The sequence below is a fragment of the Pelecanus crispus genome, chromosome 14 (genome assembly GCF_030463565.1).
Source record: "Pelecanus crispus isolate bPelCri1 chromosome 14, bPelCri1.pri, whole genome shotgun sequence".
Taxonomy (NCBI): domain Eukaryota; kingdom Metazoa; phylum Chordata; class Aves; order Pelecaniformes; family Pelecanidae; genus Pelecanus; species Pelecanus crispus.
Genome location: NC_134656.1, coordinates 5,424,221 through 5,447,567, shown reverse-complemented (window position 1 = coordinate 5,447,567; position 23,347 = coordinate 5,424,221). Strand labels below are relative to the sequence as shown.

Sequence of the window (23,347 nt, the reverse complement as noted above, 5' to 3'; positions counted from 1 at the left end):
TGCAATAGAGCTGACAGACACATTTGATACCAATATCCTCTGTTAATGTGTTTCACAACATTTTTTTACTGTTACGTTTGCTGTATGAATCCATTCGACCTGCCAATGAATTTGGCTTATGCTTGTGTAAGTTGACCTTTCTTTCTTTTTCCTCTCTTACTGTACAAGATCCTTGACCTGGTTTGATATGCTCTAATCAGTCTAGACATGAGCCAAAGCATGAGGGATCTGGCTTATTCTAAACAAAGTTATGGGATTTCAGAATGAAGAATGGTTTTCTGCCATGAGTTCCCCTGTTGTTTCTAAATACAATATTATAGGTAGCTTCAAACAGAGATGTAGTTTGGATATACCTTACACTGTATAGGAAGGAGCACGCAATGATGAACATGTTAGCATGGAATAGCATGGATCAGCCCGGCAAGCACTGAACACCCAGTTCTCATAAAAGCCTGTGGATTTTAGTGTTTCTTGGAACATCACAGGATCAAATCCAAATTATGCCCAGACCAGTGAAATTCAATACCATCATTACACAAAACAATCTACAAAGTCAACAGCAGTCTGAAATCTCTGCAAATGCCAAAGAACAGCAGCATAAATTTCAAGACAGAGTGATATGGAAATCTTTAAATATCTTAGTTTTCATTACACTCATAAGTAATCAGTTTTTGCAGCTAAGATACTTCTTGTATTATCTCCCATATAGGTTTCTGGCACAGAGAAGCTTTCAGGAGATTTTTGTGGCTTTTTAGTGGTATACCCCAAAACACACATAAGCCTTCTCATGAGGAAGCAGTTAGTATAATATTGTGGGGGGGTCTTTTTTCCAGCTCTCCATGACTCATGCAAGCAGCTGAGAACACAGTTAAAATATGAAAGCTGAAAAGAAACCGAGAAGAGGGAGTAGTTATTCCACTTCTCTTTCTCTTGGAAGAACTAAAAAATACATAAATTTAGGTCAGACAGGGTAAAAATATTCCATGCTGGTTTTCCTTCCATGGTATTTGGGCTTTGTGAGACTCATAAAAACAGGCACAGGGTATGGTTGAAATGAACAGGACTATTATTTACTTGTTTAATAAAAACCTCATCCATTGAAATAGAAATTCAGTTCATATTCTATGGTGGTTTTAAAATGAAAGTTTTGTCACAGATCCAATTACCCATTTTGCATAAAAAATAATAAAATAAAAAGAAAAGGGAAGGAAACAAGAGGAAAAAGTCCAAATATTCTTGCTGATGAAAGGCAAATATTAGAAAAACATTCATTAGACGATTCCTTCTCAAAAACATGACCCAAATGAAAAATCAAGAGCTGGAGACCAAAGAACTATCTGGGATTGTTAGTCTTAAAGAAACATATGAATTCAAAACCTGTCACCAGTAAAATTAACAAAACTTGTCTATACAAAGACAGAGCCTCCTGACATGGTTTTAATTTTAAAAATGGTAGTTATTTTTTGTTCTTTTGCATAGGCACTGACCAGCAGAATAGAAGTGTAATCATGTGCTCCCTAGACACTTCTCAGTATTGTAGAATCTTTTTTTTTTTTTTTTTTTTTAACACCATTACATTATAAATTAAGTCTGTAAATGTAGAACTGGGGCAATCTTACCTGTGCAGAACAGCATTTTGATCAGCAACTTCTGTATGTATGTGAAACACACACAGTACAGGGAGGGTTTGTTATACCAAGGCAGATTTAAGCTGCTCCACATACACCATGCTGGCCCTCACTGCTAAGTTGCCTTGACAAAGCCATGGGAAAATTTATTAGCAGCAAAATCTTCCACAACTCAGAGTTGCTACAGCTTCTGTTTCACCTGCAGGCTGATCTAAAGTGAGCAGGACAATGCCTGATACATTAGCCACGTGGTGACACTTCAGGAAACCTTCCAGGCGCTTAAAGGCAGATGTGGGGAAACTTTACCAATGCTGCTATAGACTTCTAAAATATCAAAAAAGCCGTTTCTCAGCAGTTATCATTTACGTTTTAGTTCAGCTCATGGCATTCTTTGTACCTGCTTTGAATATGTTTGTATGCTACCTCCTTCCTCCTCTGTTTATTTCACTTTAAGGCAGTTCTTTCCAAGATGGTGTAAGCACTGTAGTCATTAAACATCTCGCTTGTACATACTATTGCCTAATATTCTTAGAGATAGTAACCATCTGCAAGCATATCATTGAGGTTTATTATGTGACCTTTGCAGTTGTTGTAAGCAGTACAACCTAACTAGCCCACAAAGCTTCTCCTTGAAAAGAACATGGATATTAAAATGGTATTCCAGACATTTCTCTCCCCTTCTTTCAAATGTAACCATTTCAAGAAATTATTATGATGCATTTTCTGACTTTTTAGCAACAGTTGTCTAGTTTGTGTGGAAAGAATGTCTTATGAAGTAAAAAATTAATACAAAATTCAATTCTTGTACTGAACTACATGAAGACTCACTCCAATTAATGAAATCAGTACAACTCTGGTTAAATGCAAAGCCCTTTCTCCACTAAATTCAGTGCACTATAAACTTTAGAAAAGAACAAGCTGAAAGAAACTCATCCATCTGTGCATTAGAGTAAATCTGCTTTTTCTGTCACAACCATAGCATCATTCTAGCAAGTTTGAAATTGTCATTATATCTATTTTGTTAATGTATCCACAGCAATTTCATTGATGCTAAAATGTCTTGCTGAAAGGCCCTAGGAAGTTATATGCCATTCTGGACATAGTGATATAAACAAGATAAGTGTAGTAGATGGACATTTCAGATAAGCTGTAATATGGGCTAAAACACAATACAAGGGAATTTTTACTTTACCAACACTTTAAGAGCCAAAGTTTTGATGACAGTTAGTGACTTTCAGTACCAACAACTCATAGGAATATGCATGTGTGTTTAGGGGCTTTTGAATCTTGTAATTTAGTAAAAGAAATAATGATCTTTATTCTTCCTCTGGAAAAGAAAATACAGGAATTCTTAGTTCATTTTTGGAAGGATGGTTATTTAGTTTGGTTGGAATTTTTGTTTTAAAGGAGAATCTTGTTTCCTTCGCACTTTGTAAGGAAAGAGCTCGTTCTCTGTCAAGTTAGAGTCACAAGATCACACTACTTAACAAATGCACACCAGAAGATGTTGAGTCCTCAGCACCAGTTGTTCACAGACCCACTTCTAATGGGCTGCATTACTTGCTAATGTAGACACAGCCAATATATTACATTAGCAACAGGAATAGCAGTTACTTTCATAGTTGTTCTCCCTGCTTGGCTGCTGGATGACACAGAGAGTTAATGGACAGACATTGCTGTTCTCCTGTGAAATTCTCACTTTGTTGTTGCCACGTGGGACATTGTCTCTCTATTCTTCTATTTCTTACACAGGACAAGGATTACTACTCAGTAGCTTATTTTTCCTCGCTCCTATAATACAAGAAGAAAACGACCTGGAATGGAGTCATTCCAAGAGCTTCAGAGGAGACAGCTTTATTTATTTTGAGTACTTTCCATGCTCATTCCTTGCCCTGAAGATCCTGCCATTCCCATTAGGAATAGATAGTGGTCTTGTTTCAGACAGACAGTGGTAATTTACAACAGTAAATTTGATAAGCAATTATTCCTCTTGGTCCTTGATCAGTAAAGAATTTCATTTTAGAGGGCATATTGCTCTATTAGCACTTTAAAGAGTGTTACCCAGAGCCCATCTATTTGGAAGCAGAATCTCAATTTTTTGAGTACGGACCTCCCAGGAACTCATTAATTTTTAAAGATACTCAGGTCTCTACAGTTAAGCATGTTGCAGTTGTTAGATCAGTGCTTTAAAGCCCTTATCTGAGCCTTGAGATAGTGCCATGGTAAGGAACAGGTAACGTTAACTTTACACAAAATTTAACAGGTGACAACTGCCATTGCCCATGGAGACTTTGTCCTGTGTGACCTGCTCTGTGCGTATGCACATATGTGTGTGTCTTTTCAAGTATGCTGAGGACAACAGAGGGTTTGTGGTACCTCGCTGTCTTTTGAAGACTGCTGAGTATTCAGTATGATTGCCTCTTTGGAAAATACCAGTAGAGAGTGGGACAAATGGATCTTTAAAAACAATGCCCTCCTCAAAGCATTTCCTATGTGTCTCATATTTACAGAATGTTATGTGCAGTAGACCAAGCCACCTCTAGAAACTGTGTAACCATTCATTCAGGTGATACGATCTCCTACGCATGGTTTCATCAGAATTTACATACCGACCAAATGTAGAAATCACTGGCAGCTTTATAACAGTTTTACAAGGAGCCAAACTGGATGCATAACCTTTAGACAAAAGTTGAATTCAGTCAGTGTGCCTGTTTTCTATCTACCTTTCACTGTAGCTGTTCTGGTTTATGTCATATTTTTGTTGTCTAAGTATTTCTTCTTCCAAATCTCTGTCCTGTTCCATATAGCAGGCCTGGAGGATGCACCAGGGACTGTCGACTAATGTGTATTTGTTGCCAATGGCTGTAAGGAAAGTGAAAGTGCAAAGCAGCAGGAGCGATAAAGGAAAAAAAAAAAAGGCAGATGCTCTTGCATTTCACAAAGCAGAAAGAATGTTTTCTGTCTGCACTAGTGGCATTGAACAGTGACAGAGCACCAACAGAGAGCTGTGGGGCATTTGAGGAAAGAAGGAAATTATGCATTAAATTACAAGGGCATAAAAGTGCATAGGACATGAAGATTTGGTTATTTCTCTAATATACAAGTTTGGGATGGATATAAAGTGAGAGCTGATTGTATGTCTGACAGATTCCCATAAACAGAAGCAACTCTAAGCAGGTCAGTTCTGGGGCATAAATCCCAGGCAAAACCAATGCATAGTTCCCTGTCAGCAAGCATGGTGCTCTTAACACCAGTGAATTCCCTGGGTGTTACATGTCCCTCTAAATGTAACTTCTATCAGCGATAAGCTGCAGTGAAATGGATTTGAAGGTGCCTCTTGGAGACAGCACAGGGTGTGTTTCAGTCTGCAGACTCCCTGAGGAAGCTATAAAAAACATCCTTTCAACAGGTTTGCAGCAAGGCTACAGCTAATTAAACAACTGCAGGTGATGAAACAGTGGTCCTGCAGTGCAGACAACAGCTTTACTACTACAAGTGCATGGAAAGCCTAATTCAAACCATTCCTGTACTTCCTGGGCTTGGCCTCCCTTTGTTCCACAGAGCAGCATCTCTCCAAGAGGCTTGGGGAAACTGCCCAGTCCTGGGAATTTGTAACACCTGTGTGGTACAAAAGCTTTTGCAGATGCAGGATGGACAAGGCTTTGTGCACGGTCTGGCTCTTGACCCTCTGCAGAGGCACTGCTCATTTGGCTTTATCTGAATAGATTTTTCGTGAATCTCAGGAGATGCTGCTCTGTCTGGTGCCTAAGCAAGCTCTCACTGGGTGAGAGGCACGCAAATATCAAGTTTCCCCTCTTGAAAGAAGATATTGTAAAGGCTTAGGTAACTGAATTGTGATTATACAGAAATCCTTCATTAGCCTCATTTTCTTACTGTTATTTAGTTCTTCCTTATCCAGGTAAAGCTTGTTGTGGGTTCCTTTATGTAAATACTGGAAAACTTATTTTGTTAATGAACTGCTAATGTCACACTGTGCATTGTAAATCACAGAAAGCACTATTGGGACTTGACACAATGATCCAAAAGCATGAAGGGTTCTTGATTAATTTCTTTGCACCTTGGCTCATATGGTGGTAATGCGGTTAGGTGATATGTCAACTTCCCGAAGGAACATTTTCTGGAAGAAATCACAAGTCTCAAGCATATAAAGTGTATTTTTATCTAAGAGATTTAGCTGGAGTTGCCATTCCCCTGCTCTCTTTCCTTCGATAAGTATAATCTGTTTCCCCGCTAATTTCAGCTAAAGCTTGTTTTGAAATCCAAATACTTTGAAGGAACACTCAACATGACAGAATGGAAATAAACTTCCTTGGCAAGCACAGCCCCCTTCTACCACCCACAAATTATGTTTTAGGTTTTTTTTCCTTCCTTCAATTAAAGAAAAATGTTCAATCATAATTTAACATACTAAAGAGCGGTGGAAATTATAGAACAAGGATACATGGCAAACATTTAAGTATGAAGTGAAAAAGGAAGCTCAGACTCTGGAGAACACAAAAAGGGTAGAAAGGAAAGCACAGTGACTTGCATTTTCATGCAGGAAAGTATAAAAACCTACTCAGGATTCATACCACCCAGCAAAAAGAAAGATGATACAGCCCAAGAACAGCCTGTACTCAGTGGAAGCTGAACCTGGAGCTGGTTTGGGTATGGTGCTCATAAAGGACTCTATTCCCTTTTGTCATTCTGCCACTTCTCTTAGTATTTTCACCCTGCCTTCATGTATCTCCATGAGTCTGAAGTCTGCACAAATTTACCGTGCCAGATTTTCCCCCCAAGGTAACTCGATGAATGACGCAGTTATCATGTGGATGAACCTGGCCCCCTATCCATCTGCCTCCTTATGGGATTAAAGTACTGGGTGAGATGAAATCCAAGGCGGGAAATCATGAACATAAAGGATTACAATTTTGAGAACAGAGAGATAAGAATTCAAGCCATTTTTACCTACACTGTTGACCATACAAAACCTAAAAATTTGGATAGGTAAATGACTGAATTTGCACCTCAATCCTGTAATGTTCTCTGCTTTGTTTCAATATATTTCTGGTGTAACAAATACAATGTGTCAGAGCAACAATCTATGTCATGTCAGCAGCTGTGCATCCAAAATCAGCTTATGATTACATTCCATAATGTACTACAGGTACCTTGCCTTTTCTAAATAACTAAACTGTTAGGAACTAGGTTTTCTGTTTTACAAAGAATTCTGTGTAAATTTTTCCAGACCAATCCAAAATAATATTGAAACATTCACAGCTCCAAATATAAACAAAGTCCTTCAAGAATAAATAAATAAATAAATAAATTTCAGGTTCATCAAAAGCTTTTTTCTCATTTCTAATTTTAGTTTCTAATTTCTAACAGTCATTCAAAATTGGAAAAATCAAAATACTATATGTTCAAAAAACTGAAATGGAGACTTCAAACTGGAACACTCCACTGCAGTTTTCTTTCAAAGAGAGTCAAGAAAGGGAGCACGTCTGCAGAAATGCAGGTGACAGAAAACATTTTTAGAACAAGGAAGAGCTCCATCACAGGAAACATCTAACTAGTGCAATAAAAAAGCTCTTCAGTTTGAATTCTGCTTCTCTGGAACATAACAGAAGTGTTCAAAGGCTCCTAGACACAAACAATTTACCCCTATCCTGCAGATTGAATTATTGTGAGCAGTTGTTCTTCTTTTAGGATGCTAAACTAAGGAAAAAGGCTTTTTCTCATGCAGTTAATTCTATTTCCCAAAGCTCAGGATAGTTCTTACTCTAAAACCAAGACAACCTTTTAACCTTCTTTCCCCTGCAGGTTTCTCTCACTAGATACCCTCTGTATAGAGAGAAGTGCTGTTTCTTGGCTAACCTCACAAATGCCTGGCTTGCAGGATTCAGGACTAACCAGCAGTAGACATGAACCCTTTAGAAGCTCAGCTCTTCCCATGACATCCTCCTTAACATCCTTTTCAGAGGTAGACACTAATTCTAGGCAGCACTGAAAGTTCATAGTGGTAAAGGCACCTCTATCCCAAAAGCCAAAAAGGTAATTTTGATTCCACTCACTGTCTCTACCCTCTGGAGTGGACCAAAGGGAACCTTTTTTTCCTTTTTTAACTCTGTGTCTGAGTTGCAAAAACAGATGCAATGACAACAAAGGGGAGAACATGCAAAGCTGCATTACAAACCAATTCATCAGAAAACAGAGCACGCCTGCCTTACAAATTTGCCTGCAGCTCTTGTCTCCTGTGTTATTTTTAAACTGCCTGCAGGTTGCAGATTTTTCAGTGGTCCTTCTAACAGCGTACACAGAGGATTTAGCAAGGCACAAGTTCCATTACCACGAATTTAAGTTACCAAAATTCCCAGCACATTAAAATTCAGCATCCTTCATCTTCCCATAAACTTCTTGCTGCAATTTGCGTATTTACAAGAGGGCATCCCAAGTCTCTTACAGCCTCTCTCTGTGGCAAGGTCAATATAACTCGGGTCTGCATCCCTGATACTCCCAACCACCACGCATCAGCCTGCAGAGTGCAGCCTGCAGTTGCTATCATCAGAAACCCAGGCATCAAGCTACAGACTGTTTGGCTCACCATGAAAAACCCAAGAAGATAGACCCAACTGACTGAACCCAATGCTCATTTCACAACACTGCTATCACCCAGACATGATCATTGCAGCACCAAAACCACCTGCTGTACAAATGAAGGCTATGTGCAGGCATAGGGCACTCTTCCATCACACATCCAGGACTCAAACTTCACCGTACTCCCAAAAAACCTGCCCCACATCTGTGGGAGGCTAGAAGGGATAGAGTCAGGACTTGACATCTGTAAATGGGAGAGCTTCTATGCACAGAAAAACTGCACAATTCATGCACAATTCCTATACAGAAGGGACTAACAGAAAGGGTATTCTATTTATGTCACCACAGTATTTTAAAGAAAGCAATGGAGTGTTTTTCAGAAACACTGATCACCACAACTGCTGCTGATGTAAACAGAAGCTGCAGATGCTGCGACTTTCTGAGGGATCAGACCCTACAGCCAAATGTAGTGAATATTATGGTTTGTTTCCTTCTTCTCTGTTGCCTGGTTTATTCTGCAGCCCAGAGCAGTACTGCAGAACAATACCCGTCAGGTCAGAACCTCTCCCCTCATCTGATCTGGGATGTCTCAGACATCAAGCCATTCACACTCTTGACCACTGTTAGGAGCTCTAGAAATTACCCCAGCTAGCACTGTAAGAAGTACTTGACCAGCATCATCATCAGGGGCCCAGCCACATTCATTTCCACCTCTTTGACATGCACAGAGCAGATTACAACTGTGTGATATATGAGGGGTTTGTTTTGGATCTGGAGCTCCAGCACAGAAGCCTTTGCCCTCAACAGGGTACAGCAGGGACTTGAAAGTAATTTCTACCTAAACAGCCAACAAGCTTCAGTCAGAGCAAAATGCTCTAGCCCCTCAGGGCTGACAACTATCTCCTTGTGGGACAGTATAGGAGCAACTGGTCTGTCTCAGCAGTGATGGCCAAGCAGCGCCTGGCCTCCCTGTGCTGGGCAGGGGTAGGTTGCTGTGCTGTGGGTTAAGCTTGTGCTCACCTGACCCTGTATAATGACTGTCCCTCATCCTACATTACACAGCTAGTTAAGCTGTTGCTCATTTCTCCTTGCTGATATGGAGAGTCTCTCAGCTGTTTATATTTTGCAGACATCCTCTATGTAATTGCATGGCCTGGCCCCAGGCTATCAGGCTCTGGGAGAAATAACTGCATTATTCCACAGAACAGTTAGCATAATTAAAATATTGACTGCAGATTAAAAAATGTGCTGAATATTTCACAGAGTGGTTGGAGGGTTGGCAAGTCTTGGCAGCTTGTTGGCTGCAGGAACTGGCTGATATTTAGGTGCGCCTTCTCCTTCAGCATTCATTGCTGTACGTGGGAACTGCTTTTTGTGCTGTCAACTTATCTCCCAAGCAGCCAACCCACAACCAAGAGAAAATGAACTGACTGGAAATGAGGACCTCCAAGGGCTTTCTTGTGATTCTTATTGCCAGTGAGACCATTTCCTTGTTATTTATGACTTCAGGACATCTGTCTTACTGTGTGTCTCTCTATTTTTATTTGTGTCCATCTCTCCAAATGCACAGTGTAGGAACTGCATATGGCGAGAATGTACCAGGTGATAAAACCATTTGCTTAAGAACTGTCTGTACCGTACGAGAAGCATTAATAAAGTTAAAAAGCCACGAAAACCTCCACTGGAACTTTTGTTTTAGCTACTATTCCTTCTCTGACATTTGATTTCTATCTGTATTTCATCTGTAACCAAAGTCCTTGAGCATAAAATCCTTACATTTCCACAACCAAGACGGCAGAAGGGGGTGGAAGAAACCCAGTTGACAGGGCTGGCAGAAACTACGGAAGCACTGATCACTACAGGGCACTTAGGGATTTCTTAGTGCCGTTGCAATATCTCCCCATTCTCTTTCTTAGGGGAATATCTGGGATAATAAACATTGCCAGAGACACACAGGTTTAGGTTTGAATGACTTCCAGGTTCTGTCTACAGCCCCTGCTATCTGGCAAAAAAGGTACAATGATCTCATGCTACCAGTGTTAAACAAAACATGTGGATGATGCCTAAACCACTTTGCAGACACCTACATCCTGAATGAAATGCAGTAGGATCAGTAACTTACCAAGGTGCTGCTTTAAATCAGCTTCTTATTTAATCTTCACTTACATGCTTGAGAAATTCCTGGGATGGTAGGAATAGTTTGAGCACCAGTGCAGTCTCCCCTGGTCTCCAGGGATGGCTAAGCTGAGGCTGTCCTACTCCACTGTAGCTTCCAGGGACAAGGGTCTGATTTACAGTCTGATCTACAGCTCTTTTGAGATGAGCTAATTTTGTGAACATTTCCATTCCCACTCAAAGGATGTCACAAGAAATGGCCAAATGCTATTTTCTGAGGCTTCTATTACAGCTTTAAAGTAATCATAATAGCAAATTAATAGCAGATCTACTCTGCCATTTTCCATTCTCATTGCCTTCTCTGTAATCAAGAGCAGCTCTACTTCTTCGAAGCTTATTTCTGTGATACTTCTCATTTTTGAATATGTATTTGGTAAAGGGCATGGTATCTTGGCACTCCAGCTGTGGCCTGTAGGCTACTGCCCTCCTCCTGTGCTAGGCTCATTGCTAGCTTCTGCTCTCAACTTAATATTGACCTCCAAACTGTAAATCATAACTATCACCTTGGGTAGACACCATTCTTTCAAAGGCAAAAATATATTTTTGCATACAGTTTAAATCTCTTCTAAATTAAACCCCAAGATAAACTCTGTGGAATGAGACAAAAGATGCTCTAAATTCAGTACACAGAAAGAGAAATTCACTGTGCACGCACAATGTGGGGGGGTGGGAATTGTTACAGCCTTTTCTCTGTTCTGATAGTTCACACGGCCAAGTTTTTAGTTTGTCTCCACTGAATGATTCATCTCTATTACCAGTATTTTCAAAATTAAATGGAAGAGGAGGAATGTGTTGATTCCCCTGCTGTTTTTAATAACCTTCCAAAAATTGTTTCCTGTTTACTTGGAAATCCCCACCTCCATGCTGTGATTTAAGCATTTTCACCCTGTTGACTTAAAAAAAAGCCTAGAAGATGCTGTATAGTTTTTATCTCGCAGTCATAAAGCAATTTATGATAAATGTTGCTGTTCCAGAGAGAAATTACTTGGAAATGTGCATATGTTCATAGCTCCACACTGCTCATTTAAATTATAACTGATTGTTGAAAAAAAATACAAATTGTCATTCAGTTTTTATTCACGTAACACGTCTGATTACTGATGGCAGCTTCTCTTTTAACAATCACTGTATTGGTGCTCAAATACAAAGCTGAGTAAAGCCATCAATAAGCCTGTTTATGGAACTGTGCTACTTTCTTTCATGGTACTGACTAGCACAAAACTGTGAATAGTCAGTATGTATTGTTTTGTGCAAGACTTGTCTATAAGCAAAACTTACAGTGTATTTTCAAGACAAAATATTAAAAATACCTAAATTGCTTTTCCAGCTGAAGCATTATCTCTGAAATCCTGTGGCTTGCCTGGATAAAAGGGAAGGAATTTTCCCTTTAGCTTCCTCAAGGAATAAATTTGCACAGCAGTTCTAGGATTTTACTTCTGTAGCACATATCAAACAAACTATTCTTATACACAAGATCTGCATTATCTCACACAAGTCAGTGTGTTATGTGTTAGCTTATGTGAAAAGAGTTCATTTAAAAGGCAGCAATATCCTGTGGCCCGAGAACAGAACTGGAAGCTTGGAATTCAGAAGGGACCTGAGCTTTGTCACACTTCCTCTCAGCTTTTCATAAAGGTCTAAATTTTTCTAAATGAACATTACATTTATGTGATTAACTGGAGGCTGCATGGGCCTCATTTACAGATGTGTTAAATTTCTACTGCTCCCTATTAAAGCTATTGGGAGCTCTCAGCTCTCCACATTTCAGAAGGCTGTAATGCAGTTACATGCAGCCCTTGGGAGGGAGAGTAGCACCTCCTTGAGTGAGTAACACCTTACCTTGGTGAGTACCAGGCATGGACAAAAGTAGGAGAGCGATGGAATAAAGCAGAGGGTGAACAAATTCAGCACATCCCCCTCTCGGTGGGCCTAATAGCCCTGATTAATCCATGAGGGACGTCAGCAGTGGAGATACTGAAATATTTGGCACCCAGACAGGTACTGTGCAAGACCAGAGTCAAGAGAGCAGCTGGTAGGAAGCACTGGGCTGGCACAGTGAGGTTGAACGCCTCTCTCGCTGGCATCCCTTGGCCTGGCTGCCGGCTCCAGCAACGCAGAGACTTTCTTTCAAAGTCTTGCACTGCTTATCTCAGTGACTAGACTGAATGCTTGTGAGCTGGTGAGCCTCCATTTGCCTCCCCTTTTTAAGTCTTATGCTAAAGCTTTTTGTCTAACAGCTGGCTTTCCTCTCTTCCCCTCTCAGATGAGATGGAGCAGTCCCCTGCAATGCATTCTGACTACTTGGTCTCAGGGATTCGAACTCCGCCAGTGAGGAGGAACAGCAAACTGGCAACACTGGGCAGGATCTTCAAACCATGGAAGTGGCGAAAAAAGAAAAACGAGAAGCTAAAGCAGACATCTGCAGGTAGGATGCGAACAAGAGAGTGATGCTACACAGAGCAAAGCTTAGCTTGGGCAAAATTTGCTTACATAGGAAATGTTAATGGTGACCTGATCTGAGCCTAACTCAGAGATTTCAGCATGTTACAGATTAATAATAATATTTAAGGCTAGAAAGACCCCATATAGACTGACTTCCTATATAATACAATATGGTACCTTTAGAAGAAAAGGTCAAAGTATGAGAGTGAAGGACAAGCCTTGACACAGACTGCTTTTCATAGGCTGTCCCTTCTCCAAAATAGGCTACATTTATGGCCCCAAGTATCATCACCCCTTTTATTTGGGGTGAAGATTATATAGGTCACAGTAACATTATGCAAAGTGACAGGAGGGAGCTACAGCATGTAAAATGTCTTCCCTCAAGCAGCTGTCTCTGCGGTGAAGGAGCCCAGCGCACAGCACTGCATGCTTTCTCTAGTCTCCAGGGATGTCCCAGGAGATCAGTAAGGAGACAAACCCACTTGCCTTTTCCTGAGATCGGATGGTGCAATTCCCTCCACTTGCCCTGATACCCTGTAGAGCATCACAGTAAAGGACACCACTTCCTGAGGCACCTCCAGCGTGCCGTATTAAACGGCATGAAGGCTCTAATATCCCAGTTACTCTGTATTCAGTGTGATCAGACAGTAGGTTAGATCATAAATCTCAGCTCTACATGTGGGTGATTTTACAGCTGTTTTAACAAAGAAAAAGGCACAAACAGGCTCACCAGTCCATGCTCCCCAAAACAAAATCCTTGCAGTTCCTTCCAAGCACACAGTAGTTAAGACTAGAGGGAATTTCCACATTGCATCTTTCTCACTCCATTATATGAATACTCTGTTGTTAACTGGTGCTGTGTTATGCTACTACTTCATGCAGTGCTGGAGAAGAAGATGACAGCACGACAAGGTCGGGATGAACTCATTAAGAAAGGCCTTCTGGAGATGATGGAACAAGGTAAGTAAAAATTCTTCATCTTTTTTAATCAAAGTCTCTTTCAGGACAATAGGAAACACATAATTGCAAAAGAAAAAACCTAACAATCAAATGAATAAAAAAGAAAACCTTCAATTCAAACAGAGAGGAAAATTCAGTATCTGAATTAAGCACATCTTTCTTCAAATTCCTCCCTGCTGCAATTAATCAGTGCAGTTTAATTTTTGATGTTTTATCATCTTGAATGCAACTCCATCTTCGCTCAATTTATACATGGTGAAAATCTGAGCTTGTACGTATGTTTTACACAGTTGCTCTAAACCTAGCTAAATCCTACTGCCAAGAAAGTCAGCTAAAGCTGGTGTAAATATAAACTTAAACATACAGATGCATTTAGTTAACATCTACAACCCATGAAATCAAATCTCATAAAATGATACTAATCTGATGTTTTCAGCTGTCCTTCCGGTAAACCAAGTTTGTGACAAAACATATTACCATTCTGCCTGTTTTTCATTCACATGGAAAAGTGAAGCATTTGGTAGTGTCATTATAAAGCTTTCCTGAGTACAAACCAGGTTCAGCAGAAGTCACCGAATGAAAGATGACGAAATGTCAGAAACCCACACAAGGGACTGTAGTTCTGTATATCCCGGCTCCAAAGCCCTGACAGATGCTCAAGGGAGACCGAGATCTGGGTGACTATTATGTGAGATCAGGTGAGCTCCCAAGGTTATGGACAACATCCCAATTGCCATTTCCACCTAAACAGAGATTAAAAAAAAAAAAAAAAAAAAAAAAAAAAAAATCCATCTTTACTCTGAAAACTTTATAGCAGAAAGTACTGTCATGAAGAAAGATTGGCCTTTTCAGTTTGACCAACCTGATAGATGGAATTATGGTCTTTGAAACTAATAATTGAGTCTCTTTGTATAAAACAAATACTATGGCTATAAATAGCCTGTGGGACAATACTCGGTGATGGAGTGTAACCGAGCAACTGAAGAGTCAGAAAAAGAGCATTTTAAAGAGGATTTTTTTTCATTGCAGTAAAGCAATTTTCATATTATTTTATTGGATATATTTTAATATGAGTTTCATCTTGAAGTTAAAAAAAAAATCTATCAAATCATTAGTTTATTCTAAAATGGAAGTTTTTAGAAAGGTCATTTTTAATTCTGTCCATTGAACTCTTTGTGTCTCATAATTCTAGATAATTAGTTGCCTTATTAGCATATAAGCACTACAGGATAGAAAAATACACCCCATTTCTGCTAGGAGTATGGAAGTTCCCTGTAATCCATGAATTTGAAGACATGGGTATCTGGAGCTTTGCCGAAGCACGGTAAAATAAAATTTCTGTACAACACATTAAAAGGTAATAATAATAATAATGAATCAATAAACCTCTTGCATGCATAAAGAACTGGCTGGGAGGAAGACAGATGATGCTAAATTGCAAGGTCATTTTAACAAACTTAAAGTATTTTAAATAAATACATATAGCCCAGTAAGAAGTGATGACAAACTGTGCTTTCAAAAAGGCAGCTGCAAATAGATTGCTTACCTGTCTGCAGGTAAGTTGCATAGAGCTCTTATAAACATCAAACAAATTTTCAATACCACCCTGCTGCCCAGAAAGGAAAGAATGGCTAACAGTCAGTTGAAGGACATTGCAGCCACCCGCAAGTTATTTTTCTTTACAGAGTGTTGTGAATCTCCAGGGTTATTTTATTATTAGTAGAAGCAGCTTATTAACTGGAATAAAAAATTGACCCAAATAATTCCCAGTAAATGATTAGTGCCCTACTTGGACTGAACTGAAGTGGCAGCAGTTTCAAGGCTAAGTCCTCGTTTATGCAGTAAGTTGCAATTGTCAAAGCAGCAATACTATGCTAAAAGACTACGGTAAATCCTAAAATCCCTCTATTTCATCAGGCCCTACTCCGCTTCCAGACACCTGATTCCTGCTCACTTTCATAAATAGCGCAAACTGGGATGACGCTGTAGTCTGAGAAATCTCCACATCTGCTTCATGCATTTACAATAGCTGCGTCACACTCCGGTTTCATAGTACAAGGGCTGTCAAGCAGCATTTTGAACTGGACTGTTTGGCTCAGAACAAACCACAAAGCTAGCGCAGAATCTGCATCAATCTGTGAGCAGCCCGGGGTGAAATTGCACCGTCCTTGCTTTGGTGGTGAGCCATCCTAACAGGTTCTGTCACCCTTTCTCCTCACACAACCCCAAAACCCAGCTGCCCAGACATGGCACACAGGCGAAGCTGCACAGCCTGGGCCCCTTCCGTCTCCTCCTCTCCAGCTCTGCTCACGCAGGGCAAATACAGCTTTTCTCTACGGAACAAACTTGCACTCTGTAAGAGGTTATAGGGTGCAGGGTCTGGCATACAGCGGGATTCATTCCCAACTCAATTACAGCCCTACTTCTTCTGATTACTTTGCAATACTCAAGGCCCTCTGCTGCTTTCCTTACCAGTGGATCTAAGGTCTGTGCTTTCTCCTGTCCTTGGACTATCTCTAAAATACGGCGTTGGGACCCACTGCCAATCAAAGCAGCACGTCCGCTTTGATCTAAGCACGAGCCGATCATTTCTAACCAGGAACATCACTGTTGTGAGTCTCAGATGCTCCTCAACAAAAATTCTTCAACAGGGCTGTCTTCTGCTTGTCATTACTTCATCAGTCATTACACTTTCCATTGGCTGGGATCTGAAGGAACTCATGTCTCTGACTGCAGCTTCATTGTGGCACAGCTGTCGGCAGCTTGCCTTTCCGAAGGATGTAGGAACGTGCAAAGCAGAGTTACCTTGGAAACATTTAGGGAGCTTCCCCCAGCATTTCTCCCCCTTGTGAGCACAAAGCTGATCAGATGTAGCTGTACTTACAGCACTGAGAGATAAGGGCTCCCTGTCAAATAATGCAGGCAGCTGTTAATACACGGATGATTATGTATAGGCTGCCTTCACACTGAGCTGAAATGTAGGCAACGAACTTTTTCCCCCTCCCCTTCCCTGTATCATAGCAACTGTGCTACTGCAGGGGCTATTTTAAGAACAGAAACTTTTCACCAAACGTGATTATGAGGCAGACTGAGTGAGCTCAGCATACAAAAATACTGCATCCCTTCCGCAGCATCTCTGGGCCAAAATCTGATACCCTTACCCAAAAGGGCAAGAAATTACTCTGCAGATTGTCCAAATAGTATTAAAAAGGAGTAGCTGTGAATGCTAGCTATTTTAAATCAACATTCAAAGAACTTGTCATGATATCATTGCAAGAAAACATAGCCCTGTCAGGAGCTTCCAGAAAGGAGTGTCTAGGGCTGAGAAATACAAGTTAGGAGGTCAGAGGTGGACAGCAGACATGTCCATCAGCCTGGAGCGCTGGCTAGAGCGGGAAGTAATTGCTTTGGTTTGCAGCAGTGATATAGATCTTTTAAATTCTGAGAGAGTTGTGAAGTAAAAGGATAGTTTGTATTCTGAGGACTCTTGCCTGAATAGGAGAATACTAGAAAAGCTTCAGTCATCAAGATGCGTACAGCTGCAGGGATCACTGGCACAAAAATCTTTCAGAGTAAGCAAAGGGAGCAGTTTCTAGGTCTGCATGAAGATGGATTTGAATTTCTGATCAGCTCAATCACACAGGACACGCTTTTCAAAGCTGAGTAACTAAAACTATACTCAAAACCCACAGCTTGGCGGTGAATATTAGCAGCCTTGCCTTCAGTAAGGCTCTGGCATTACTGATGGGGCAGCTGGATGGCAGCGTGTTGTGCACGGAGCCTGACACAACTCAGACACGTCTGACCAACTTGTGCACGCACTGCAGCACGAGCTCTGCTTGTGCAAGGAATTGCCTTCTCCCAGAGGCCTCTGATTTCCCATGCTTGTACTCATCTCCCCCCGAGCCGGTGCTTACAGAGTACAGTGGCCTTCCCATACATGCACAATGGCCCTTTACCCAGGCTGCTGGAGGCCCACAGAAAAAGGTTCCCTGCTGAGAAAACTGCATGGATATTAGTATCCAGATGGGCTGGTCTCCAAAAGTTTTGCATTGCAGATGCTCAGCACTTTTAGAAACCAGGTGCTGCTCTAAGACAAATCTCAGTCCCCTGAGCACTAGCAGCTTTGAGACTCACTCTTCTCAAGAGGATAGCAGGGAGTTTCAGCTTTCACTGCTCATGGTTTAGTTAAGATTAAATGATTTGGTGTTTTAGATACCGAAGGGAAAGCCTGCACTGGTGACGATGCCACGAGAGCAACGCAGAGTGACCCTCCAGCTCCTGTGTGCCAGACACTTGCCTCAGAAGAGGGGCAGCAAGAGAGTACAATAGCAGCCACAACGAATGTGACCTTGCTTGGTGAGGAGCTGCATTTGGATGAGCTGAAAGAAGATGCAGGTATTGGATATAAAATGTTTTCAAAAAAACTGTAAAATGTAAAAAAAAAAATTTCTGCTGATCTGCTTGATGAGGAGTCAAATATATCAGTGCATTAAAGCATCAGAGCACCTTGTTCAGCTCAGCCCATACCAGGTTAGCAATCAGCATGTAAAAACAGTGATTTTTGAGACTGCTACCAAACTGAGGGACCACACAAAGCTCAGCATAATGGGATTAGTTGGATTATGAGACAATCCAGTCTTGGCATGGTGCCCCTTTGGTATTAGCAGTGACTGCTGTGAAGATGAAACAAGCTTCTCTTAAAAACATTTCTTAAACTTCTGTGCCAAGCCTGAAATTGCTTGTCCTGGCTCAGGAGAACTATGTCAATACACAGCCCACACTGTCCATATCATCACCCTGTCTACAACATGCTGCAAATACAAGTGAAGTTCAATACCGGGAGCACAGATAAGCTAACCCAAGCTCCTTTCACGCAACTGTGCTCCGGCAGAACTCATCAGTGACAGCAGTTCCTTGGGACCAGAGCAGCCAGCCACAACCCAGCAGCTGGAGGGTTTCCATTCACTTCCTGACAACCAAGAAATGCAAAGCTGCAGAGATAAAGCTTTATCCTAGCTTGGGAGGGGTGCCGTGCAGTGATTACAGATCTTCCTGCCCATTCCCTCTGGTCAATCTTTACACCTTCTCCATCTGCCCTGGTTGCCTTTTGTTCTCCATCCCACCCCGTCATGCCCTGCTTTCTCTGGAGTCCCAGCCCCCCACCCCCGCCTGCTGTGGTTTGCTGAGCAAAGCTGCCTGCTTATGCCCTCCCTCTGCTTCAGCAGGTCAGAATCGTAATCATTCTCTGAAGGGTTTTCCATTTCTTTGCTTTATCCTTTCCCACTTCCTTTTCCTCCTGTCCTTTCCATCCCCATGACTCATGCAATTTTGTTCCCCTTTGCTGTTTTACTTTTATATAATATTGCTCTTCTGGCCATTTCTAGCTCCACTCCATTCTTAATTGCTTTGACAACAGAAACTCTTCTGTGTCCCAAAAAGTATCTCTCCTCACGTTTGCCCATCACAAGGATTTTTTGTAAGCTTAACACCTTTCCATCACCCAACACTTTCTTCATTTCAACTACATGTGTTATTTCATCAAGAAATATCCCAAGGCACTGTATGTGGGCTTCTAAAGATTTATCCTCTCTCTTTTTTGTCTCCTAATTGGACAAATTGGACATAGAATTGGACATAGAGAGCTTCTATTTATACATGCCCTTAATGCTGTTTTCCTTTCTCTTCAAACTCTATCCTTTATGGCTGTGTTTGGTTTTGTATCACCCTAAAAATTAATTGAGGGAAAAAACCATTAATCTCCCTGTTCATAGAACAACCAGATCAAGATCTTGACCAGAATCCTTCAGGCACTGCTATTATTAGCAATAATACTCTTTTCTAGAGAGTTTCATTCCATATCACTAAGAAAATTTCTCTCTGAACTTCTAATTCTTATCATTGGGACAGGCTATCCTGGAAAGATGGCACTAACAATGTATCATGTATTTAACCTTATGGCTCTGCAAAACCTAGTGCTATGATTTAAAAATTATTACACTGCATTCAAAATTGTGTATTGAGGCTTTCAAAATCATCCCAATTTCTTATGTCTCTTTTGCTAATTCTAGTCCCTTTTATTGTCTCCCTGGCACAACCTTTCCTCTCTTCTGTATTTCTTTTCCTGCATTTTTTTGAGGTGTCATTTTTCCAGGTTCCAAAAAATAAGTGGGATTACCTTCTTCTGTCTCTCTGGTCTGTGAGACTCCACTCTTATTTGTTGGAAATCTTCCTACCTCTTTGATCAGTGCCCTCTGGCTTTTAAAATAATTATTGTCGATCTAATCTTTCTGTGCTAATTTATCCCTGTCTGTGCATTCTAGCATTCCTGTCTCTAGTGAGTCCACCTTAAGGAATTCATTGGGTGGGAAAGCTCTTAAAAATTGTCAGTGTATTGCTAAGTTTATTATAATGTGGAGTTTATTATAACATTTGTTCTTGGGCTCAATCCAGGCCCAGTGCAGTAGGTGTCTTTCCACATTTGTATGAATATTTGACCAGCTAGAAACAAAATGAGTATATTTGCTTTATACCCAATATGTTGTATTTCATCCTGAGCATGTGGGGTGAAGGCCAGGAGGGGAAGAGGACGGAACAAAAGGAAATGTTTGTAGACTTCATGTTTGGTTAACGCACAGAAAAAGAACAGCCTAGGCAGAAAGAGGGCAGTTTTTCCCACCTAACCTATCCAATGAGCTTGGAGGCAGTCCCAAGGGGAGGATTTCTACCTAGTAGTGAGATGGCATTTTGACAAGTGGCACTCCACGAATAATCAGCTACTCTGGCAAAGAGTCTAGTGCTGAGCACTTGGAGTATTTTCAGCAGGATAACATTCACTCTGCAGTATGAAATCTGTCAATAGGTTTGCGTACTCAAGACTCAGGTCTGCCTTCAGACTCAGTCAAACACGTGCTGTTGTTACCAGAAACAACCAGAGAAAAAAACAAACAAACCGTTCTTTGCAGGGAATGTAAAATGGACATTCCTTAGACAACAGTGTACAAAGGCAGTTTGCTTTTGTAATACCACTCTCAGAACAGGATGGAGTTCAGAAACAAAAAGACCTGTTTGATTGAAGCTGAGTGCGTTTCGGATCCACCTTTGCTATAGGAAAGGTCCCACTGTGGCTGCTCCTCTGCATCTGTGCCAAACAGCACTTCATGTCACAGGGAGGTCTACTGATTTCAGTGAAGTTACTGCCAGAATAAAGTATCACTCCACTCAGGGGAATGCACTCAAATCTAATTTTCCTATCAAGCTGCTAACATATACTGGAGCTCTTGATCTTTCCGTAATGTAACCCATTAGTGACTTAATTTTTCTCTTCCTCTATTCCACATTTTGTCTTCTATGCAGTAGGCACAAAAATACAAAATTATGTCAGCCTAGAACAAAGCATTTCCTTAGAAGTATATTTAAAAGAAAATTATTTCCAGGCAACTGTCACATACGGCAGCTTTCCTATCAAGCCAAATTTCACAAGAATTCCTGCTAACGATGCATATTTATTCTACTTTCCTGTCTTTTTTGAATGACAAATACTCACTCCTCCTTTTCTAGGCATACTCATTAATCTGTTTGTCAACAAATTAAATGCTATTATCTTGCCAATGCTATTGTTTCCAACTGCCTAAGTGCTCTGGTGCCTCCCCATGCACTCTGAACACGAGGATGCTGAATGCTCATTAATACCGACAGTTTGTATTCCAAACAAGACATAAAACTGAGCCAAGAAAAGATTTGTGACGTGGCAGCTGTGGGTGCCCACTGCTGTGAGCTTTTAGGAGATGCCCTAGAATGGTTTGGAGGAAAAGGTACTTTGTTTAGACAGTCCAGAATGCTAAAAGGAGTGGGATTTGCCATTTATCCAGCCCAAGAAGTTTGGACCTCTCTCATACTCTGCTCTGGTGAGACCCCACCTGGAGTACTGCATCCAGCTCTGGAGTCCTCAGCACAGGAAAGACATGGACTTGTTGGAGCAGGTCCAGAGGAGGGCTACAAAAATGATCAGAAGGCTGGAGCACCTCTCCTGTGAAGAAAGGCTGAGAGAGTTGGGATAGTTCAGCCTGGAGAAGAGAAGGCTCTGGGGAGACCTTATAGCAGCCTTCCAGTACTTAAAGGGGGCTTATAAGAAAGATGGGGACAGACTTTTTAAATAGGGCCTGTTGCGATAGGACAAGAGGTAATGGTTTTAAACTAAAAGAGTGTAGATTTAGACTAGAGGAAGGAATAGGAAGAAATTTTTTGCAATGAAGGTGGTGAAACACAGGAACAGGTTGCCCAGAGAGGTGGTAGATGCCCCATCCCTTGCCCCATTCAAGGTCAGGCTGGATGGGGCTCTGAGCAACCTGATTGAGTTCAAGACGTCCCTGCTCATTGCAAGGGGGGTTGGACTCCATGACCTTTAAAGGTGCCTTCCAACCCAAACTATTCTATGATTCTATGCTGAGGAGAGACTTAAACGCTGATCTGCCCATTTGGATCACTGCTTCACCTGCTAGGGTAGGACAAATAACCCTCATGGCTACTACTGAGCCTGTAGTGGCTGGAAATACAGTTTGGAGACACCCTGGCTGTGGCTGAGGTTCTGGATCAGAGTCAGCCTCAAGCCTCTCTGTGAATCCCCATGTAGGCCAAGGCAGAGATCAAGACTTGTAACAGAGTGTGAAAGTCAAACAGTGAGGCGTTGTGCGAGTTTAAGCACTGCCAGAGTCAGCTGGTATCTGAGCAGGGTTCAAGGATGTTAATTTTGGATTTCAACACTGAAATTCCACCTATACCCTGCTTCAGCTTCATGCCTTTCTGGATCTATTCCCCTGTGCCCTCATCACAGCCAGGTCAATCTGATGAACTGCTCAGTGATTCAGCCTGCACTAACTTTAAGAGCTAAGTGCTTTTGCCACCTTTCAGGAGACAATCCTGAAATCAGCACTGCTTCACCACCTCAAATTAAGGCTTTGGTGACTGAAGTTTTTCTTAAGTACTTCACTAATTCTCTGTTCCACACTAGCTGCTGAGATCCGATGGCAAATCTTTTTTATGGCTGGCTTTTCTTGGTTATCAACTTTAACCTCAGGAAAGACTCAACAGTTCTAGAGTCAGGTACAGTAAGAGAAGACTTGGGATGCAAGTTGAAGTCATGTATTAAATAAGATAAAAGTTAAATTGTGAAAATGTGTACAACAAACAACTGGAAAGTCAGCTTTCATGTACTATTACCAGTTTGATACTCTTTGCCCTTTGGCTGCATACTCACTAACGGTGCCACTGCAGCTGCACGCTGTAAAAAAATTCACTGCAGTTCTCAAAAGTTGCTTTGCCTTGCTGTCTTCATTATTTAAAATGAAAAAAAAAAAATTAAAAGGAAAAAGGCCTTAGGGAAGTAAGGGAAGCTCAGCAGTTTTCTCAGGAACATCAAAACTAACATTTCTTCAATATCCTCATACATTTTATTCTTTACCTGCCTTGGCTGGCTGGCTGGCTATTTCACACAATAATTATTTTCACTATGGAAAAGAAGTGCTTCTAGCTGTGTGCCATGTGTT

General features: G+C 41.1%; 1 protein-coding gene across 1 annotated transcript in view; it reads left to right on the top strand.

The window, feature by feature from the left end:
* PHACTR3 (phosphatase and actin regulator 3) overlaps window positions 1-23,347 on the top strand; it is a 120,670-nt gene that overhangs the window by 52,487 nt on the left and 44,836 nt on the right. The window contains exons 2-4 of the mRNA XM_075721354.1: window positions 12,664-12,825; window positions 13,725-13,802; window positions 18,018-18,200. Of these exons, the coding sequence (XP_075577469.1) occupies window positions 12,664-12,825; window positions 13,725-13,802; window positions 18,018-18,200 (423 nt within the window). The remainder of the gene's footprint in view (window positions 1-12,663; window positions 12,826-13,724; window positions 13,803-18,017; window positions 18,201-23,347) is intronic.